We start from the raw sequence: 23,989 nt of genomic DNA on the forward strand, positions 1-23,989 counted from the left end.
CATAATTTCTAACTTTCTATTTTGAAAATACGCTGCAGAAATTGGATCCAAATTAGAAATATCCATTTTTATAATTTGTTCTTCTTTCTCAATCTTATCCAATTCTTGTTTCTCTTGACTTTGTTCAATTATTATGGCTTGTTGCTCTAACATAATTTTCCTGTCTTGTTTCTTCTGATCCTTAATTTCAATTAGAGTATCCCTAAATTGTTGTAAGAGATGCGTTAAAATTACATCCCCAACTTTATTTTTTTTTTTGTCTACGTTTAAGTTGTTTCTTTGCAACCTTATGACCGATTAGTCTATCTTGATAAATTAATGGTTCATTATCTTCTCCTAAACTAACAGAATCAAAGGTAAATGGAGTTGATGAAGCTGGATTTGCATTGACATGACCTTTTTGTTTATTATTTGACCTTATCTGTTGACTTGCATGCTTAAATTGTCATTTGGGTTCTTGTCTTAAGATAACCCAACAATATTCTAGTTGAAATCATTTGTCAATGCAAGAAGCATACATTTGCCGAGCATTATTAATTTGATAAATAAATAAATAAATAAAATAATGTTAAAATATGTGTTAAACAATTTAACATAGAAATAAATATTAACATTACCCTTGATTATTCGGTCATTCTACTTTGCTGATGATTTTCAATTTGAGTAACAAATCCAATAAATTTACTGACTTCTCTATTTATTTCTTGCCATCTACTTGAGATGCTTATTTGTGAATGATTATTCAAGTTTACTCCATTCTTTGCAAAGTAAACATATACGCGAGTCTAGAACTGTTTTGTTTGTTATTCAACTCCTATAATTGGATCCTTGTTTATATTTAGCCATGCAGAGACAAGCAAACAATCCTCTTCTGGTGAGAAATTTTTGCTTCTTTGTGATTTTTTTTGCCGAATGGACATTTAAATTCGAGCATGTTAAGTCATTAATTAATTGATTAGAATCACTTGGTTGAGAGAGAATATTTTCTGACTCATTCATAAGAAAATTGGTAAAATAACTTGGAAAATTTGAATCCATCTACATTAAAAAAAGACTCAAGTTAAAACCTTATAAGAGAGTGTAAAAGAAGCTCACATTCAATGTCTAGTAATTTTGTAGTTTTCATACATGCGAATTAATAATAAACATTGCCTTCTACTTCGTTCTAACATAATAATTTGACTATTTTTTGGAACTAAAAGAGAATCGATATACTGGTTTAATTGCATTTTCAACAAGACAAAATATAATTGACCTCAAATTAATACAGACAATCAAAAATAAATTTTAAATATGTCACTCTATCTTTTTATCAATATCAACTAACATTATTAATTCCTCTCAATTTTATCAAAGATAGCAACATAAATAAAAATTGTCTTCCTTAACCCATATTAAAAACATAAAATAATAAAGAAATAAAAATCATCGCAAATATTAAATTAACAACGAAAGGTCTAAAAAATCAAGAGATATAAAAAAGAAAATAGAAAAAGCTTTTAAACAAGCATACTTTTTAATTTCAGCTAATTAACACAACCGATGTTAATAATTAATCGGAGAATAATTAATTCTTGTTTTTCTAAATGTGAGAGAAGGGTGAGACACAATACAAAATTTTAAAACTACAAATTTTTTCTTCATGCATTTAAAGAAAATTTCTTCTATATTTAAAGAAAAAAAAAGAGTTGTTGGCCAATGGCTATAAAAATAGCTGTTGGCCAACAGTTATTACTTTGGCCATTTCTATAGTGAAATGTAGAAATGGTTGCCAAGTAAATAAATAGCTAAAATGACTATTTGTTTAGCTGCTCCGTTGGAATGTAAAAAGTAAAAGAATAAAAGTTAAAGTATATTTGCCTTTTTATTTAGCTCGTGGGTTGGAGTTGCTCTAACATATGGAAATGTAGTTGTATTTGTATTTTTTTAAAAAATATTTTTTTATTAAAAATTAATTTTTTATATATTTTTGATTATTTTGATGAGCTAATTTTTAAAAATAAAAAATATTTTAATATAAAAAACTTTAAAAAATAATTATAATCACACTTCTATACAAGCAATAGATCCTATGATAAAAAAACTCGGTAAAACACAAGTTTAAGGGTTGTCAAATGAAACTATCAACATTTGTTTACTTTATTTTGCTGCTTACACACACAGGCTTGTTTTGCTCATCTTGTAAAGTTGGTTTTGTGAATGGTTCTTTACTGATGAATGTTATAAAAACATACTCATGGTAGCTTTTTTGTTTTAGTCGACACGAACAATGGTGTTTAGGGCTTATAATTAGGTCAATCAATTATTCTTTCGACGATTTATCACTCAAATTATTAGTAATTACTTGTCTACGGTATTGTTTCTGGTATTGTTTCTGATGCTACTAATATTACCTAATGATAATATTGATATTAGTATTAGTATCGATAATAATATTAATATTAATATTAATATTCTCTTGATTAATATTTTAGAAATAACAAGAAATGAAATCAATAATGTTGGTGTTAGTTTACATGCTAATAAATTGTTTGTTTTAAACTTGATGATTATTAGTTAATGAAATGAATATAATTATTTTATAAGAAATTTTTAAGTTAAATTATATATAAATTTTTATTTTAATTGTGTTATATTATTATTTATAACTCGGCTGAAATCATCTATATAATTATTTATTTTTTTAATTATATTTAATAATTTTGATGAAGTCTTATTTTTAGGATTTAACATTAATTTTTTTTAAAATAATTAACAATGTTAAATTTCTCATATCTAATGTGGGCTCAATACTTGTTTTTAATAATTTCAACAAGATTTGTTTTTTAGAATTTAACATCAAAATTTATAAAATAATTGTCTAGTCTTATTTTTTAAAGGACCATGTCAAAATCTTCATATCAAATACGGATCCAAGTCCCAGCACTTGTTTTTAACAATTTCAATGAATTTTTTTTTAGGATTTAAAATTAATATTTTTAAAATAATCGAAAACTCTCATTCTTTAAAGATATTGATGTTAAATTACCTCAATTCAATGAAAACTTTTTCTTTAAGGACTAATATTAAAGAAAACTTTTATTATTAGAGATTAATATTAAATTTTTCATTAAAAATTATATTTTGACGAGTTTTTTATTTTAGAAATTAATATCATTTTTTACTGAATCTTCTATTTTTAAATATTAATATCAACATTCAAAATAAATTACAAATAAACTTTAAATGCTACAACCTAGATTAATTTAGAAAAACACAATTCATAATAACTTTTCATATAAAAAATATAATAAAAATGATATTTACTTTCCTCTAAACATAACCACCTCAGTTATTAAATCTCCATAACTAATGTTAATTTTAAAAATTTTTATGTAATTACCACTTGATGGTTCTAATTATTTTATTTTTCTCCTCGTATAATTTTTAAATGTCACATCACCGTGTCTATTATGATATGACAACTTTATTATTATTATTATTATTACACATTATACTGAAAATTAAAAGTGATAGGTATTTCATTATACCACGTGGACTATTGTGGGCTGTATTATTTTCTTATAATGTAATCTTTAAAAGTTTAGTTCATTTCTTAATTTTTTCTTTAAAAGTTCAATTTAAGCTCTATATTTTTTTACTTTTTCACTTTTGGTTTTATAGTTTAAGATATTTATATATCAGTATTAAAATTTAATTTTTCTCATATTTTAATTTTTAGATGTTAATAAAGAAGATAATCATTGAAAAGAAATTTTTTTTTGATAGTTCACATTTCAACTACAAAAAATATTAATTTTAATATTAGTTAATGTTTTTTAAAAGAAAATTGAATGGAGGTGCATACTAATCCCTTCAAGCACTAACATGCTTGACCTTTTTGCTAAATATCCCTTAACATATTTTTTTTCTTTTTAAATTTTGAAATAAAATTCTCTTTTAAATGAATTTATTAAAATAATATTTTAGTAGCTATTCAATTATATCATTATTTTTTATAATAATAATAGTAATTAATTTATGAATAATCATGTATTAGCCTAAAATGCATTTTTTAAAGAATACTGCTCATTAATATTGAATTATAATAAAATATCTATTCATTTTTTATTTTAAGTTTTTAATATGTTTTTCTTATATTTAATCTTCTTATATAAACATGTAAAAATGATCAATTCATAGTTATTTTTTTATTTTTAATTAAAACTTGTTTTCACTATCATAATAAGTTTTCTCCTAAAAAAAGACATGTTTTTGTTAAAAAAGAAGCTGAATAAAGAAATGAAATTTCTAATAAAAATACACATTTATTTCTTTTTAATATATTATTAGAATATTTTTTGATGCTAACAAATGAATTAAAAAAGACAATTTTGACCCAAAAAAATTTCCCAACAATTCCACTCATTATCTTGTCTTGGAATATCTATTATTATTATAATATAATTAAATAAAAATATATTTCACAAGTGCCTAGCAGCTGGGCGGGTAATATAGCCGGTGATATGCTACTCAAATTTAGCCACCTGTTTTCCCATTTTTTCACCGCATCTGCCCGGCGTTGTCCGTACGCCATCCTTTAAAATAGTGATTTGTTAGAACCCCAAAATTGAAAGAAAACCCTATCTGTCTCCCCGCGTCAATTCCAAGCTTTTGAAAAAACCATACCAGGATACCCTCTCTGTTTCTTTCTCTCTCTAAAATTTGAATCCGGACCGGATCCATCGATTTCGATCCGTTAAATTAAAAAAACTTCATTTTTCTCTCTCTAGAAAATCAAACCATCAGTAATGAGGAAAGGAGCCAAGAGAAAGAGAAGCCAGAAAGAAGAAGCTGCTCCTGCTCCTGCTCCTGACAACCACAAAACCACCGAATCGACCAAGCCACCTACTAGAGCTAAGCGGGTCAAGGCATCCAAACCCGAATCCGAACCTGAATACTTCGAGGACCAGCGCAACTTGGTGCTCTAATCTTTCACTCACACGCATTATTTTTTTTCAATTAATTAATTAGTTAATTTTTTGTTGAAGAATTCATGGATAACTTGTTGAATTTCTGTTTCTTAACAGGTTTTTTGAAAAATAATATAATCGGATTTTTTCTTAGGTTATTTACATTGTTAATTAATTAAAAGACTGGAAAAGTTTAGTGTTAAGTTTAAGGTCAATAGATGCAGTTTGTTAGTTCATTTTTTTTTCGAATTCTGGCTCAGTTAGGTTAAAATTCTTAAACTGTGTGGTGTTTTTATAGCAAGGCTATTTTGCAATTTTTTTGGTTGAATTTGTGAGAGTGCGGTGTTGTTTTTAAGTTGGAACTCGAAAGTAAGCGTTGTGAAATTGTTTTCTTATGCAGGAAGATTTATGGAAGCAAATATTCCCCGTCGGTACAGAGGTTAGGTTTTGATTTTTTATTCTGTTCTTTGCTTTGTTGGCTGAATTAATTATGTTGCTTATGGTTCTTCTTTCCTTTTGGTTTACAGTGGGATCAATTGGACAAGGTTTACGGATTTAACTGGAATTTCTCTAATCTAGAGGTGGATGTCATCAAATAACCTATGCCTTTCTTTTTTGTTATTTTTTTGGTAGAGTAGCGCCGCAGATAATTCTTAGTATGTATGTAAACTGAAATTACAACTCTTACTGGTCAGAATGCATTTGAAGAAGGAGGTGTTCTACATGGGAAGACAGTTTACCTTTTTGGGTGCACAGAGCGTGAGTTTCTTTTTAACTTGAAACACCAAATTTTTTCTAAAGTCTAAACAGGCTTCTCTAAATGGGTGGACATTGCATTGTTTTTGCTTGGTTTTCCCGTGTCCTGTCCTTTTCATTTGTCACGTGAATCTTACTTTGTTTCTTGTGTTTCTTCAGCTCAACTGGTCCCTTTCAAGGATGAAAACATATTAATCTACATACCTGCAGTGGTGGCGGTAAGTTTACTGAAACAGTTGCTTTTGCATGCAATCTAATGTACATGTGTTCATCTGTGAAATTTGTTAAGGAGTGGACTTTACAAATTTCTTATCATCATATATTTTTAATTTGGTTTTTATTCATGATAAAAGCAACATACTTCATTTTGTATAAGGTTTAACTTTGCGTCTGGTTATGGCATTCACAGGTGTTCATCTGTGAAATTTGTTTCAAAAACACTAGATATAGATGTCTGAGAAGTGCTTCCTTGCATTAAAGCATATTGTGGGAGTGAAAAGTCATAGAACCCATACACTATATTTCTCATATTTCCTTTATGGCATTAGCAGGATCATAGAACTCTCTTTTCAAAGTTGGGAAGTGAGAATGCTGGTTCTGCAATTGTCCCCACCTTTACGCGTAGTCGAACCTCATATAAAATGAACTTAAAAAGGCCTATGTTTTATTATGAAGACATCCACTTTGTGTGGTTCTCGAGGCTTGAGACGAAGAGCTTGAGAATTTGTGTCTTGTATTGTTACTTTTCCAACACCACTTTTTTTCTTCCTAAGAGTTGCCTCATCACATGTTTCTTCATCTGTTCTAATTTCAGAATTACAGTTGCTGATTGGTGTTGTTGTGAAGACAAGCGCCTCTAGTCTTTTTATTTTTTCCTGAAAAAAAATCCTCTGAATTAATGGAAGTATGTCATTTCTTGCTGCTGTATTTCTCTTTGTTAAACATTTTATTTTACAGGTTGTATCTCCTTTCCCTCCTTCTGATAAGATTGGAATTAAGTCAGTTCAGAGGGAGGTTGAAGAAATAATTCCCATGAAGCAAATGAAAATGGACTGGGTTCCTTACATACCTTTGGAAGACAGGTATTCCAAATTAGATTTCTAATTGATTTCATGCAGTTTCTCTCTTCTCAAATAATCTCTTAAGTTGCATTTTTTGTTCAATGTCTCTTTGTAACTTAAATCCTTCTCCAGAGAAAGCCGAGTTGATAGATTGAGACATCAGATTTTTATTTTGAGTTGCACTCAGAGAAGGTATCTCTCCCCCCTCTCAATCTTCCTGCCTATTTATTTATTTATATTTATAGATATCATATAATTTCTAGTATTTTGTATGAGGTTGTTTCTTTCCCTATGGTTATTACTTAACCCCCCCTCTCAATCTTCCTCACTATTTATTTACTTATATTTTTATCTGCATTTTAAAGTTCCTTGAGCTATATGTATGGAGCACTGTTCTGATAGGAAGTTGGTTTTTGCATGTAGATTCTTAGTTATCCATTGGTTTTTGTATGCAGATTCTTAGTTACCAGGGCAGACTGCTCTTCAATTTCTTTATTGCTTCCCATTTTCACTAAATATATACTACAATCCTACATTGTATTCAAATTTCTTATGGGCATTTGTGGAGAACTGATTTGGCACTTTTTTTCTGTTGGATAATCCAGTTCTCTGTTTCTGTTTTCGAGAACTATTATCATATTATTCATTTAACAGAAATAACTTAACCTTTAGCTATATTCCGGTTTCTAATTTCTCATTTTTCCTTGGTTATATGCACCTTCTAATATGGCAATTGGATGGCATTCTGTTTAATATGTATCGAACAAAATAATGACACATCAGGGATTGAATTTGAACAAAATAGGAGCAAGAGGAAGGTTCAACACTGTTATGCTCATAGATCTGTTAGAAAACTAACTATTAGATCTTCCTTCAGCAGATTCTATTTTTAACATTTTCACTTTAGTAAATCTCTTTTTTTCTCTGATTCGTTAATCATCTGATGTTGAATACACACAAGCATATGATTTTTATGAGCACTATTGAGGTGTGTAGTGTTTCATTGAAATTTTCAGATACTATGATGTGTGTGTATCTTTGCATGTGCCTATTCCTATTCCTGTTGCTTATGCATATGGATTGCTTGCAGGGCTGCTTTGAAACATTTGAAGATTGATCGGATCAAGAAATATGAGTACTGCTTACCTTGTGAGTTTTGATGAAATTTTATGATGTTTAGATCGCTGTATTTCACATGAACTTCATTGTACTAAAATAGTTTGTGAAAAGAATGGAAAAAAGTGCCCTTTAAGTTCTCATGAGCACCAAAAGTTTGTGGACCACAACACGGAAATTTTACAGAACCATGTTTGGTTGCTTGTTTGACTAATCAGAGCATAGGATAGTACAGCTCCTGTATCAGCTTTTAGCGTTCTGTCATCTCTTATTGCCAAGGTATGGGGGACTGTTCTATTCCTCTGAAATGCTTCCTTTTTTGACAGATTTCTACAACCCTCTTCAAGAAGATGAGCTTGAGCAGAGCACTGAGGTTCAAATAATTTTCCCATCAGAACCAAAGCCAGTAAGTGAATAGCATGTAAAAGAAATGAATTGATGGAAATGAAAACTTTGGATGTTGACGGATAGCTTGAGTTGAGATTCATTTAGAAATTATAGTTTATATTGTCAGTTAAGCAAACTGTCGTGCTTAGTTTAGTTGCTATGATAAGTGTAGCACTGAGATAAGTGTAGCACTGATATACGATTCTGCAAATTGACCTTTTAGCATTGGTAATTGCAGATTTTCTGTGAATTTGATTGGGAATTAGATGAACTTCAGGTATGATTTATATTTCTGATACTTGTCTTGGTTTGACTTACATGGTTTTTCATGAAGTTGCTTTATTCATTCCTTCATTCTTTTGAATGCTTGATAACCACTATGACATTTGGCCTTGTGGAAGAATTGGTTTGAACGTATGGCTATGGTAGTCATCTTCTAAATCTACCATTTCAGTTTGTAGAATTGGATTGTCTCCTGCATGTTTGAAGGAATTATGTGGAAATGGTGTATGGCTAGTAACATATTCCCAAACTCCTCACCTGACAAGTACAAACTTTGCCTTGATATTTGCTGCCAGGAGTTATTGGGGAATACATTTGTCCGAGAATTTCTCAACTCTGACAAAATTCTTCCATGAACCACCTCCCTACCCATGTAAATAAAGAACAACTAGTTTGTATTAAGATCTATCTATTAACCTGCAGGAGTTCGTTGATAAGCTGATCCAGGAGGAGGAATTATCTGAAGATCAAAAGGATGCCTTTAAGGTGAATTTTATGAAATATATTCAAATATTTCATTGTTTCATCCTATTTTTGTTAATAATTGAACCCTGTATCCTTGTTTTCTTAGGAATTTGTCAAGGAGAAAGTTCGAGAAGCAAAGAAAGCTAATAGAGAGGTAACTTGTTTGGTTCTGTTTGGTTTGCAAGTGCAAGTGGGAGGTCTTTGAGCTGCTTTGTAACAAGTTTCCTTTGGTGCAGGCCAGGGAAGCCAGGAGAAAGGCCCTGGAAGAAATGAGTGAGGAAACTAGAAAAGCGATTGAAAATCTGAGGTTCTACAAGTTCTATCCTGTGCAAACGCCTGATACACCTGACATATCAAAAGTGAAGGTAGAGTGTTACAATATCCACAAGGACATCATTCTGTGAAAGCAGCTTTTGATTAATAGAGTTTGTTTATAGTTTCTATTAATTTTTCTTAAGAATAGGAAATCTAATTGCAGTAGACATTTTACCATGGGACAGCCTGTTGAATATTCAACCTCTGACTTTTTATCATTGAAATGTCACCTGTAGAGAGCTTGGCAGTTTTGACTTCCTTTATGTACTTCCAGTGTACAGCATATATGATGCCCTGCCTTTGACTCGGTATTATGCTTTGAATTACTGAGAGAAAAGGAAAAAAATCTGATTGTGATGCAGACAGTTTGCAACCCTTATGATTACTTTCTCAAGGGAACATCTAGATTTGTTTCCTTAATTCACTCGATTTCCAAGTATTAGTAGATTTTCCTTGGTCAAAGAGGGTAGACCATGAAGTATCAGTAGAACATTCAGACCTTGCACTTTCCTTTTTCCATGAAGTGAATTTACTGAATTCCTTGTGATGTTTGCTGATTTCCCCTTGCAGGCATCATTTATAAACAGGTATTATGGGAAGGCTCATGAGGTTCTGTGAGTGGATACATCTAGGACAGGGATGGCAGTTGCTTGAAGCCTGTTTTGGCTGCAAAGAATCAAATTTAAAGGTTTTGCTTACCATGAAGCTGGGAGGAGCTATGCCTCTAGTGCCGCAGTTTCACTTTATCATTCTAGGTGTCTAGGAGATGCAAACTTTGCAGTTTCAAAACTTTTTGAGAGTCAGTCAGGCGCACATTTTTACTTTAGCAGGCATTTGTAAGATACATTGTTGAGGTTATTCACATTTTCTAGGTATCGGCCGGCAGTGCAATCCACCTGTTGCTCGGATTTCTCTTTGGTTTCCCGTCCATTTCATCCACATTAGTTTTTATGACTAGAAGTTTTAGTCCCAAAACAACGAGTTATAGTATCTCAACATTACAATAAATGACCGAATTTATAATAAATGACTGGATGCCCTTGTAGCTCTTATTTTCGTAATCAGTTCTAAATTTTCCAGGTTGTTTGAGGTACATTGGTGGATAAAGTAACATGTCAGTGTACAAAGCAGCCCACCTTATTTATTTTCAGCACGAACATAACTCTTGGGCAGCTTGGCATACAGTAAAGGTAAATTACATACAGAAAGACTGAAGCTTGATCAGTTGCGAACATGTATGGGAGCTTTCCTTGGCTTCTAACTCTCGGTTCAATCATCCGTTTTACCAGAGAAAAAATGATCTGCCCATTCACCAGGGCCAGCAAATGGCAAGAGACCACAGCACAATGGTAGAAGCAGGAGGGAAGTAGCATAGAAAAGTGATCTCCGGAGCCAATATGGACATATTGTGCTAGGTTTTGTCCCTCGGGCGATGGCCATGACGGTGACTGGCCCGTGAAGCAGACAGAACAATGTTGATGGGCATACATTTGAGAAGAACTGCAGCAAGCATAAAGCTTCCCAATACAGAAGCCAGAGTGATCCACTCCCTCCCAGTGTATCGACACAAAGTTTGCCAGTAAAACCACAGACAGCTCCCAACAGTAGCAGAATGAAAGTTATTGGCATTGTCCGGTGTTGGGATGAGGAACGTTGAACAAGCAAAACAGCAACTGCAAGGATAATTAGGATGCCAAATGCCATTTGGCTCACAACTTGAACTTGACACACGAGTACCTGTAGCCAGGAAGTAAAGGATGAAAAAGGCTTGACGGACCACCCGAATTTGGACTCCTGAAACAGATAACCAGAAACGTAAAAATATTTCCCAGACATCCGGAATGACTGTAACTAGGGCAGAAGAATATATAGCAAAGAAAACAAAAAATCATCTCATCTGCTACTAAAGGAATGGAATAGAAATTGTTCAAAACACAAGACAGAGATAAAAACAATCTTGCATTCTGCTCGTGGTTAGGGCACTGTTTTAGATCGAGATTGCTAAATCATGTTTAAGTTAGAAAAAGGGAATTTGGTCACAATTTCTATTCTGCTCATCAAGTTTCAAACATTATGTAATGATTTGACTATAAAGCCTGCCCAAGCAACTCCCAAGTCCTTACCTTTACCATCTACCTCAAATCCCGAGCTAATATGCTCCTGATTTTATAGTTTTATTTAAAACTTCTCTTTTAATAGCCTCTCTGTTGTTGCTTGGGGAAGCACCTTCGCTAGTACCTAGTACTGGAAAAAGAGCATGTAGAACCAGACCACCATACCAACAAAGATGATGGTTACAGACATCTCAAGAAACTAAATCAAATGACATTAGCAACAAGACATGGTCCTTGCCTTGTGCAAAAGAGAGCAGGATTCAGTAGCTTCTTTGATCCTTCTGTATGAATAAACATAGGCACTGTATGATAGCGAGGCAGACATGATGATCAAACCAGCAACAAGACAGTCCGTGCACTTTCTATGCAGCTCAGCATGCCTTGTGTCTTCTAATTGAGTCTTGAACTTGTCAACTTCAAAGGATGCCTTTGACATGCCCATTACTAATTTTGATCTCCCCAGATAATTTGATTCTGAGGTGAGTTTCAACAAGTCCTCTTCCAACTTCAATTTCTTCATTGCAAGACCAATCTCTATTTCCTTCAGGTCATTAGAACGGGCTTGCTCGACAACAGATCTCTCAATAGTGCTAAACATGTTAATTACAGGGTATGAGCTAGGAGCACAGGCTAGTTGGTTGGTTTGTCTGTGAAGGGCAAGTTCTTGCCCCAAGCAACCCATGAATATGTTCTCTTCTACCTTTTCAAGTATATGTGTTTGATCCCCAGTCAAAGTAGTGGGCAAGTCTGTTTCTGAGTCACAATCTTTGATACCTGTGCTACTGGCACAGCCAACACTTTCATTGGGAGTACTGTCTGAAGCAGAAATATCTAGGTTCTGGTGGATTAAGACAGGTGGTCTCTTGTTGATAGAGGATTCATCAATCAATCTAAGAGTACTCAATGTGCTCCCAAATGAATTCTGAAAATTTCTTGCAAAGAAATCAAATTTGTCACCAAAGACCTGTTGCACATAGGGTGTAAGGTCAGCATTTTGTGGCCTGCCTGATGTTGATAGGTACATGAAGGAACTTGACTTGTAAAACCAGACACAATGGATAAGTGAGCAGTTAAGGTCTCGCTTACACTGGCTAAAGATTCTCTGACAGCTGAAGTGCAGATCTGCATGAAAGTAGACACATGAAGTTCGGTTTTCCCAACATTCCAAACATCAATAGAATTAGAACAAACAGACTTCAAAACAAAGAAGAAGCATGTAAAGGCAAATTTGTCTAATTCATGTGATTTTACTGAGCTGCAGTGAAAAATTTACTAGACGGGCATCTGATTGCATTGTTATCTAAGTATGAACTGTTTAACAAACAGTCCATTTGAGTGACAAAACTAACATGTTCTTCCATATGCAGAATAAAAAAAATGTACGGCAGAAGGGATGTCAACCCATAATAGTGATTTCAAAGATCTATTTCTGAGAGGTGAATATAAAATCCATGAAAGAGGCAAAAAATTTACCATTGAAAGATGATCAACAGACAATCTTTCACCTGCTGCATCTTTCCTCTCCAGAACCTACAATAAAAAAAAAGCAACAACTGAACAATATCAACTGACAAATACTAATCATTAGAAAAAGGGGTAAATGATAAAGATGCTTTAGACCTTGCACCATGACTGTGAAAAAGCCATTGACATGTTTTTAATGAGATTTTTCATAAGACAAGTCATTTTCATTAGAAAGATCAGAAATCTCACATAACATTCCTGAATGAAACCAAAGGGAGAAAAAGCTAATAGTATACATGACAATTAGAAAGTGAAAACAAAACCTTAAAAAGGAAGACAAATGGAATTAATTTTTTTCTAATGTTTTCATTTTACAAAAACAAAAGACTATTGATAAAAATAGCAGTCATGACTCAATACAAAACGTCAAGATCTCAGGTTCAAACAAACAGCTCTGAAGATGTTAAAGGTTAACTTCATAACCAATCACCAATCTATTCTGTATATTTAAGAGAAGGCAGAGTCCAGTTCACCTTTTGATTCACCAAGTAATACAAATTAAAAGAATACAACTGATGCGAAAAACATACATCCCACAAGGATGAAACTTTTCATTGCATGAGTAACTGTAAACTGTAAACCTAATATCAAAATTAATTCAACCACCAAATGATATTAGACTGCAAGCATAGTGTTGAATAAAATACTGGACACTGCTTTGCATACACTAATTAGATACATATCAATGCACAAATCAAAGTAAGCCATAAGAGACTAATAGATTTGAACAGATTTATGTAAGCAAAATAAGAAACATGCAACTAACAATATGCGCACATACAAGTAAAAGCATGTAACTAACTGCAAGCCATGCGGTACGCAAATAGCAATAGAACATCCACATTAATAACAGCATGAAAGGTCTGTCTCTATCTCCTACTGCTTTCCCCTAGCACCAAAACAATGGATAGAAGGTAGATATATTTCTCTAAGAAATTTACATTTATCTTAATGACCTTCAATTGTACATTAAATCCATACATTTTTGATACAGTTGCTTAGAAACCTTTTTATTCACAGACCAAACCCTTAATCATTGTAATACCAGCTTACAGAACATTATTCAAGTCAATCACTGAATTTCGTGACAAATATAGTTAATCAAAGGCTAACTTCCAAAAGTTTGTAACCCATGCTGGTCCGTGGCTGCATATCTAAGTCAATACATAAACTCAAAGTGCATTCAGAGCTAAACACTCCACAACATAAGAAAATCTACCAACAATCTCCATAGCATTCCAAAACCATCTATCTCAATTCCAACAAATCAACATATTTAACCTAGAAAAGCAAGAACCAATTGCATACAAATTTGAATAACATATAACCACAAAAAAGGGATACCCTAAAATTTCTCAACGCAAGCATATCACCTTAAGAAACTAAACAGACACCAAAAAGAACCAAACTTTATGAACCAAAACCACTAATTTCAATCTCATTGCTTGCAAAACAGAAAATTGAAGAAACCTGAGCAACAACAGCAGCAAAAGACATCCCAAGATGTAATGCACTAGCCTCGACATTACCATCCCCTACACCGCCCCTGTGCCTCAGCGGAGCAAAAACCACCTTGGGGCTTCGCCGTTTGTATGCCACGTTCGAAATTCTATTCATGGAGGCAGTAACAGAGGAAGAAGAAGATGACGAAGGCGGCGGCGGAGGCTTTATGGTTGTGTCTTTAAAGATTCTTTTCTTCTTCTTTCTGTATGTGGGTTTAAGGTTATAACCATTCTCCACCGCTGGATATGAATGATCAGTGGGGGTTGGTTCTTGGATCGTCAGAGAAGGAGATGGATCGGTGTCCATGGAAGAGAAGAGGAGGCCTCAACGACCACTTCTTTTAAAAATCTCAAAATTATTACCAGAGGGAGAGACAGTGAAGCTATGACAATCGGAAACAACAGAGCGTCTGTTGGGGCTTTTTCTTAACGTCCAAGGATGTTTTTTCATCGTTTGGACTGTCTCTCTGTACTGTTTAGTACTTGTGATAATTAAGTTTAGTACCTGTACTTTTACTTTTGTTCTGACTAGTTTTCGTGTATGTATTTAAATGCATTTATTTTTTTAGTGGGTACTTAACAGTATGTTAATTATTATTTTTTAAAATATTTTTTAATATTCTCATATTAAAATGATAAAAAAACAAAAAAAATTAATTGTAAATAAAAATAAATTAAAATTTTTTAAAAACATAATTTTAAACATGTTATCAGATAGCTTCATAGGTGGCATGTCACCTTTGCAGAACGTTTTTGTTCTAGTCTTAACAGTAAATATATAAAATCGATTCTCTCCTTAAAAAAGAAATTTAATACAAGAGAAAATCAATTTTTTTAAATAGCATGCCACATGGATTGACAGGATAAGATCAATTTTACCATATAATTATAATTTCTTTCTAATTGTGTTTATGTATTCTAATTTCCCATTTAAGTTGCTGCTCATAAAATAATCAATTTCTTATTTAGTCAACGCTATGAAGTGGTTTATGTGCCTTCTTCCTATCAATAAATTCCAAATTACCAAGCAAATGTTAAACACCAGGGAAGGATAAAAACTGTATAAAAATTCTTAATCACAACAACTCAATCAGAAAAATCACCAAAATTCTTTGCATCAAAGGCCTTTCAGATCCAAGAAAATGGATAAAAAAGTCGGATAGTTGTAAGATCGTGTGGTTTGTTAAACAATCATAGCAAGCTGGTTCATGGCAGCCCAAGCATAGCTAGGTTAGATGCCAAATAAAAGTATATTATATCATCACATTCCACCAAATATGGCAAACTATACTATAATATAAATATCCTTTTGACTTTTTAACTCACTACTTTTTATTTAATTATTACTCATGTCACATGGCATGCTATTAAAAAAAATAAAAATAGAGTATAATTTTGAAATTAATTGATAAACATGAATTCAAAAGCTATAAACCCTGTTCACAAATAAAATTATTTATTCTACAGACCATTGATTTTTACACTCTTAAAATTATCTTTATCCTCTCAAGCTAACTTTCTTTTTCTTTGTGCATTTCTCTCCTCATTTTATTCTCTCAAGTTCCTACCCAAATCTTCCACCATTTTTCTAAAAACATAACAACACTCTCAGCCGATCTAACCATGTTCCTACATTAAAATACTTCATGGTAGATCTACTATCTTGTAACCACACCCGTAATAGATTTTGTTATTGCATCAATGACGTTGCATAATTATATTAGAAAGAAGTCTCAGAAAGATATGATGTTTAATGAATTTGATCAACATTCTAGCTTTGTTCTGCAAGATATATTACTCAATGACATCCTAAATTATCAAACACAATCATCACATAGACCTTCATGTATAGATTATATATGTGATGACATTGTGATAAATTTAGTGGATGAATAAAAGAAATATATATATATATATATATATATATATATATATATATATTTGGGTGTGTGCGTGTGTTATTTTTTATTTTTTATAATGTAAGTTTTAAGATGCAAATGAATAAATAAACTAATGTCATTGTTTGATAATTTTATAGTTAATGTTAACTTTTAACACATTTTTAACTATAACTCACTTTTACTTGCTCGATGAAAATTGATTTTTTTTAATTTTTTTAAAAAATCTCAACCACAAAATTACATAAAAGACAAAAACACCTTTGCTTTTCTTAAGTAAAGTTTTGAATTTTATCTCTCTCTCTCTCTCTCTCTCTCTATATATATATATATAGATATAAGGTTTCAATTTTTTAGCGCTAATTAACATGAATCAATAGTAAAATTATTTTCATTTCTCTTTATTTTCTGGTTATTAAAAAAGAAGAAGATATATATGAAGTGTTTCTTTGAGGTATTTGAGGAAGATATTCATCATGTGATTGTGGAAAACCAGCTGTTTAAGCTCAGTCAACAAATTGCTATTAGCATGTCCAATGGGAAAGGTCATATATAAAAAATAAAGTTTTTTGGTTATGTTTATTGCTTTTGTATTTTTTTTGTGAGTTTGTTTTGCTTTTTTTTTGTTTGTTATAGATTTTCAATAATGCTTGCTTGTATTTTATCTAGATTGAATTATTGCCACAATTATAGGCTGAATCCTTTTTTTTCTCTATTGATGAATGCATTATTGGATATAGAGATTACTCATTTGAGACTGTCAAAAGGAATGAAATTCAGTTAGCTAAGATTAGCCTTTGCTTTTCTATTTGAATTGGAATGTGAATTTCCTGGGAGTGATTAACTTTTTTTTGCTAAAATGTTTAGTGAATTTGAAAATATTCAATACAAGAAATTTTTTTCTTATTTACCTAGTGATCCAAGATCTTTATACAATTTGGTCACACCAACTCACCTCAAAATATGAAAAATTGCATAACAATTGATTAACAAAACCATTGGTGCCTTTCATTAATTGTAGTTCCTTGCACTGCCATTGGTGGAAAGGTTGATTAATATCAATGACTCGTTGGATAGAAATAACCATAGGTTGAAAAATAAGGTGCCAACCTGCATCAAAGTTTGTGTTTGCAAAGAACTTGTAAAAAAAAAAAAAGTTTATATGTATGGGTGATGTGCGATGCCACATTTTGAGTCATTAAAACTTGAAAAAAATGTTTGGTGTGTGCATATCAAACAATTTTGTGGTGAAAAAATAGGACAAAAGGTGTGCGTCAATAGTTGAGAATTTTACATGGTGTTGAGCTAAGTACTTTTGAGATCAAATAAAAAAAAAGGAGCAAGACAATGTTAAAACCATGTTATGCGGGCTTGGCCTAATCGACACGGGGCTGATGAATGATTATGTTGTTTGGGCTTTCCCCAAAATGACATGAAATTGATTTTTTTTAAATATCGTGCACCATCAATTGCCTCTTAAGTTTTTTAAATATATGCGTTTGAAAGGCTTAACTAGTTAAAGTTAGGGAATAAAATATTTAAAATATAAATGTTACATTTTGTGGCTATGAGAATGTTAACGTTGTTAGGTGTTTAGATGTTTTCATTTTTGTTTCTTTCAAAATATGTCCATAAGACTTATCTTTGTGTAAATATTTTTCAATGTTATGGGAGAAAGATCTTTAATCATTTTGGAGACAAGTGATTATGGAGACCTACGAAAGGATCTTTGATTCTTTGGAAGATAAGCGATCTTGGAGAACTAGAGAAGGATACTTGGTTCTTTTGGATATAGAGATTCATTGAAAACACATTTAGAGATATGAAGATCTTATCACGAAGTTTTTCATGAAGACATGAAAATCTTGTGGTGGAGATTTTTATTGTAAAATTTAAAATTTAGAGAACAATTATTTCTTTTATTAAAAAGTTCAAAATGAAAGAGAAATTCCTACGAGATAATTTGAAGATTATATGATCTGAGGTATATTATCAAGCATGTAGACTTCATGTCTGCTCATTTTTTGCATGAACTAGTGAAGGTAACTTTTAGTGATTATTGTTTTTATCCCTTTTTTTTTTAAGGTGCGACGTTACTCAATGTCATGACTATGGTCATAATGAGACACAACTTATTAAGTATCCTTGTGTTCACATCACTTTTCATGGGAGAAAAATATTGCAAAAATTCTTTCTCTCTAATAATAACTAACACCTTAGTTCATATGATGGCTAGAATGATAGTTAGGAGCTCGAGGAATTAAAGCCATGAAAGATAATATTAGGGTGGAAGAAGTAAATATAACTAAATAAGGTTACTCTCATTTCCACTCACAAAGAGAATCTTTCCAAAATTACCGATCTTCAACTAAAGCATTTAAAAGGAGCATTATTTCAAGGAGAGTGTATAACTTATTTCACAGTGAATAATTGTATACTTTATTTATTAGATCTTCTATGGTGATAGGTCCTAGGAGCCTTTCCTTTTTGAACATTTTATAGTTGAAACTTTGGAAATAGACTTAGGTGCTCTCATTTCTTTGCTATGCAATTGAAAAAAAAATTAGTGGTACTCCTTTTGGTTGAAATGTTTGTGCTGATGTGAGAGATGACTTTAAAGCTAAAATTATAAAAATAAAGAATATAGTTAAGCTTTAAATCATGAAAGAACTTTGCATGAAACATTGTTGTCTTATGTGACAAGCTCTGCAATGCTTTTTTATATATATATATATATATATATATAATATCAAGGATCTGTAAGTCCCTTATTGTTGTTTAAGATGGATGATGTTGCCAAACTTATGGAAACTAAAGGTTCTAAGCATTTGAGTGGGGAACTATCATAATTGGATGGAGATTTACTATAGCCAACAATGTGAATGGCATAATAGTTGTTTTTATGGATCAATGAGATAGGTTTAGACCCCAATGAAGGTTTGGTCGTGACAAGTTAGGATAACGACTTGAAATGACAATAATAAAAGATACCATTAGACTGAGCTCAAATTTTCCAGGTGATTTTATAGATAATTTTTCTTTTTAAAATGACTTTATCTCTTATTGGACCATTAGTTCTCCCAAAATTAAGCTCAAAAGTTGTTGTTTGAGTTAATTTTGTTAATTTTCTAAGTTTTTCATATTTATTATTTTAATTTAGATTTGGTGTTAATTTTTTTTATGCTTTCATATTCTTATTTATTTTCTAGTAAATGTAGCATTTTATGGCTCATTTAAAGGTTTTATAAACCTATAATAAGACAAATACTACTATAATTATATTTTAGAGAATAAAACTATGAATTTATGGTTCATATTTGCAATCCTTTTTGTTCATCAAATCTTATATTTTTTTATGTTGTTGCTATCTTTATAACTTTTACCTACATCACTGGCTTTTAAAAAGATAATTTAAAGAGTTGAGTATGCAATACTTTTTAAAAAAGTGGAGAATCTCCTACTTGATGATGACTATGTTTAGGAACTTGTAAAGTCATGAATTTTATTTCATGCATAAGTTTTTTTTATTTTTTTTATGAGGGGTAAATGAGTGAGATTCAAATAAAGATCGATGGTGACTAAATTCTTATTTGGAGCATCCCATATAAAAGCTATGGATGCAACTCATTTTAAGAGTAGGAGTATGAGTATTACTTGTTTGCATTTTATTCTATCCCATCTCATTAGTTGTCTTTATATAATTAGTAGTGAATGCATGAGAGTTTATTATTATTTAGGATGAAGAGTGCAAAATTATAGTTTCATAGTTATAATAATATCATTAAATATCTCCACCTAATAAAAAAATTGTTGGAGATATGAGGGAGGGAGTCAGAGTTCTGATGGTAAGAAGATTAATTACTTTTCTTTATCCTAGAGTTTTCTTAGCCATGAAAAAGTTGTAATGAGTAATAAAAGAGAATAAATTGACTTTTTATTTAATTTTTATAGGCAATACTATTATTAAAGTTATAAAAAACTTCATACAAAAATTAAGTTTTCTCGAGGCTATAATCATGGGTCATGAAGTGTGAGTTTGAATATCAGTTTGGTGTTCAGGCTTCATGAATTTTAAAACAAAACAAGTTTTTTATAAAATAATTTTTTTTTAATATTTAAGCCATTAAATACATGAGAAAATTTAAAGAAAGTATATATTAAATTTGAAAATGTTTAATATAAAAAATTTATCCCTTTACATAATGATTCAATGTATTTATAAATCTGGTTTATGGTAGCTCATCGTGAAAAGTAAAGAACTGTATAATAGTGATAGGTGGAAATGTTGATGAAGACTGTTAATTATGTGTCTTGCACCGTTATTAATTTAAAGGTAGATGAATATTAGTAACTTGTTGGCTAGATTAATAGCCAAAGGTCAAAAAAAGAGAATCTCTTGTTGAAAGTATAAAAAGTTTGCGTGTGGCTCTGTGTTGAGTTTTGAGTCATTGGAACTGAAAAATATTCGATGTTATTGGACAGTACTTGTGGTGAGAAAGTGGGAGAAAAGGTACGCGCCGCTGCCAGTAGGTGAGAATAATGCTGGGCCGAGTACTTTCGAGGTGGAATCAGGAGAAAAATGACGACGCAGTCTCCACCTGCAGGCCTGGCCCGAATAGTATGGGGTGAGCGCAAACTTCGTGAAGGTGAATTTTTTTTTTCTAGATAAAATATCGTGCACCATCGGAATATTTGAAAATGATGAACTGATGAAATGAACTGATACCAGATGAATTTATTTTGAGAAGATTCTTGATTGATCTTAGTTTGGGGTTTACGTCGAGCTGGAATCTCCCTGTGGGGAATTTGGCCCTTTTTTCAAGGTAGCAATACAGTCCACCACTTTCTGTGGTAGTCAAATTTATCTCTAACATTAATTCACAGCAACCATCAATTGTGCGTTTCCCTTGTTAGCTCTCAAGTTAAACAGCTCCAGTCCGCGACACTAATGGTAGCAAAAAGAATTAAAACAGTAAAGCAGTTTTGCAAGCACCTAGTGAACCTGTTTTTGAGACTAGTCATGAGAACGCCAGCAATCAATAACAGGATTTTGACTTTAACCTGATCGATTCTTGGTTAGGCATTTCCAGAATCCCGTTTCCAATTCAGCTTGGATCTTCAACTCTTCTTTGGATTTATTTTGGAATTAAGGATGATGCTAGTAGTCATCCCTGATGAAATATCGTTGGACTTGAGCATTTGGGGTTAGAGGCTCAATTCCCACCTGCACAATCGCTGTCTCTTTGAGGTTGACTTACTAGCTCAGCTGTATTTGGAATTGTTACTAACCTCGTTAACTTTATCACTCTCCTTTAAACTCACTACCACTTGCTGTGGTTCACTTGACTCTGCAAAATCATTATATCCTGGTCTTCAGCTTCACTCATGGGCTGGTGTTTCATGTTTGGAGTGTTGAGAAGATAAACTACTGCAGTTTTAATCTCACAAGCTATAGAAACGAAAGTAGTGCGGATTTCACAGTCCCTACGACCTGTTTCTAGCTTGCGTGATTGCTTGAGTTTAGAAATAGACTGCTGTACTATACTAAGAGGTTATGTTCTTCAGATCAACTCTTTTATTCCTTATGATCTGCATATAAAACTGGATATATTTGATGATTTTTTAGAGGCCGTCATGCATATGGCTAACATCTTTTACATATCAATATATGATATTGATAGATTGTAAAGGAAAAAAAAAAAGGTGTTACCACAAGTATAATACAGTCCTAAACAAACAGAGTGTAGTAATTGAATTATGTATTGAATGAACAGACATAAGATTTCATTGAGATTCTTCGAAGCTCTACGATCTTCATACTTTTAAGAGCACAAGAGAATCTGCAATAACTTTATTTATGTGGACATGTAGATGTAGATAGTTAATTAACTTAACAAAGAAATAAATAAGCTTACATAATTGTGTGTGTGTGTGTGTGTATTTATATAAATATAAACATCTCTCTACCAGCCAACCCCGTGATGAAGCTGACCAGCCATAGCTATATTGCCATTCCTGTCTCCATGATCGCGTATCGTATTCATGTTGAAATCACCAACCATCGAACTCTCTTGAAAACCAAAGAACCTTGTGTTTTGTCCATAGCTCCTGGCTGTTACTTCCGTGCCGAGTGAGTAGTGTCCGGCGTTAGAACTCTGAAGATCCATCCCAGTTGATAGAGAAGAAGAACCATTGACTTTGATAGTTTCATGAGTACCAAGAGAACCATGGTTAGTGGGAGATAACTGGTCCTCTTGTCTAGCCATAGAATTTTTCTCTCCCTCAGTATCTCTATACCTGTTGAGATAAACCTTCAAGGGTCCAACGTAATTCTCAAACCCTAGTGTGGTCATAGCCCACAAAAGATCATCACCGTTTATAGTCTTCCTCTTCTCTCGTTGACACTTCTCGGACGCTTCGCCTGTGATGAAGCTTATGAACTCAGAGACACACTCTTGGACAGTTTCCTTGGCTTCTTTGGATATTTTTGCATTTGCCGGGAGGGATTTCTTCATGATCCGGCTTACGTTGGCGATGGGGAGTAATCGGTCCTGCTCTAATTTGGAAGAGCTTTCCGAGATGTTCTCAGACAAGGGGCTTCCAATTGGGCTGATCCGGGTCCTTTTTCCAGTCATTTTAGGCAGCCAAATATACAGGAGAAGAGAAGATGATGCTAAAGCTGGAGAAGACAAGGAACAGGTGTTTTTTTTTTCGCTTGAAGCTTTGGTTGTAGAATCTAACAAGAGGGGTCTGGGCTTTTATGCTAGGAGAGGTAGGGTAAAGAGGCCAAAAACATAAAAAGTGGAAAGGCGGTCTTGATGTGGACAGAAAAGGAAAGAAACAAGCACTTGAGAAATCAGCACCATTGCAAAGCATGGCTTGTGAAAGCATGGAATCTTCATTAAAAGTAAGAACTGTTTATCAGGTAGTGGTTCTTGTGCAAGGAGTTTCATGGGGAACAAGGGCAAATTACCCAGTTTTGCCACTCTATTTTTATTACACGCAACCCTTGCAGGTTTCCTTAATTTTTGTCAAAATTACTGAACCTTAAGTTTAACTAGTAATGTTTTGGACCACAAACAAACACTTCTAGTTATCAACCCAAATCATTAGAGAAAAGTGCATGCGTGCGAACAAAGTATGGCTATAGAGCAAAAAAAAAGAAAAGGGTGAACCCAGTATCATGTCACATTCACATCTTCCTTTTCTTGTACTTCTCAGTAATTAATTTCATCTGTTTCAACACTAAGGCAGTAATATAATGACTTGTTTTAGATTTTCACTGCGGGCAGTAATAGAATTTCTTTCGAGGACAAAAGAAAATGTTCAGGTATTGATAATATTAATATGTCTTCTAAAAAAATATTAATTTTAACTATGAGTTAAAAAATATTTTGATGTAATAATGAGGTAAAAAAATATTTGATGTATCAGGATTAACTTGCATTAATTTATAAACTTAGTTCTTAAAAATAAATTAGAAAATTCAATTTCAAATCAACTTAATCTTACAAAATAAAATTAGTAAAAAAAAATTTGATTAAAAAATAAAATGGATTTAAGCCAACCAAATAAACATGCGATGAAAGTTATGCATGTCACTAGATTAAATAATTT

General features: G+C 32.2%; 3 protein-coding genes across 3 annotated transcripts; 1 reads left to right on the plus strand and 2 right to left on the minus strand.

Annotated features, from left to right (window-relative positions):
- Window positions 1-4,492: 4,492 nt before the first annotated feature.
- Window positions 4,493-10,361, plus strand: LOC105126441 (uncharacterized). Its single transcript, XM_011027313.1, has 14 exons — window positions 4,493-4,961; window positions 5,353-5,391; window positions 5,480-5,533; window positions 5,648-5,711; window positions 5,868-5,926; window positions 6,666-6,790; window positions 6,902-6,961; window positions 7,860-7,918; window positions 8,212-8,291; window positions 8,511-8,549; window positions 8,978-9,040; window positions 9,126-9,173; window positions 9,256-9,384; window positions 9,905-10,361. The coding sequence occupies exons 1-14, from the start codon at window positions 4,791-4,793 to the stop codon at window positions 9,950-9,952; spliced, it is 1,038 nt and encodes a 345-aa protein (XP_011025615.1). The 5' UTR covers window positions 4,493-4,790; the 3' UTR covers window positions 9,953-10,361.
- Window positions 10,351-14,926, minus strand: LOC105126440 (protein CPR-5-like). Its single transcript, XM_011027311.1, has 5 exons — window positions 14,443-14,926; window positions 12,922-12,978; window positions 12,535-12,570; window positions 11,687-12,412; window positions 10,351-11,128 (listed from the first exon to the last, which is right to left on the minus strand). Exons 1-5 carry the CDS (start codon window positions 14,779-14,781, stop codon window positions 10,604-10,606), a joined length of 1,683 nt encoding a protein of 560 aa, XP_011025613.1. The 5' UTR covers window positions 14,782-14,926; the 3' UTR covers window positions 10,351-10,603.
- Window positions 14,927-22,114: 7,188 nt separating this feature from the next.
- On the minus strand, window positions 22,115-23,205 carry LOC105126442 (nuclear transcription factor Y subunit B-1-like). Its single transcript, XM_011027314.1, has one exon. It carries the CDS (start codon window positions 23,005-23,007, stop codon window positions 22,336-22,338), a length of 672 nt encoding a protein of 223 aa, XP_011025616.1. The 5' UTR covers window positions 23,008-23,205; the 3' UTR covers window positions 22,115-22,335.
- Window positions 23,206-23,989: the final 784 nt, after the last annotated feature.

Source organism: Populus euphratica, unplaced genomic scaffold (genome assembly GCF_000495115.2).
Source record: "Populus euphratica unplaced genomic scaffold, PopEup_1.0 scaffold78.1, whole genome shotgun sequence".
NCBI lineage: Eukaryota > Viridiplantae > Streptophyta > Magnoliopsida > Malpighiales > Salicaceae > Populus > Populus euphratica.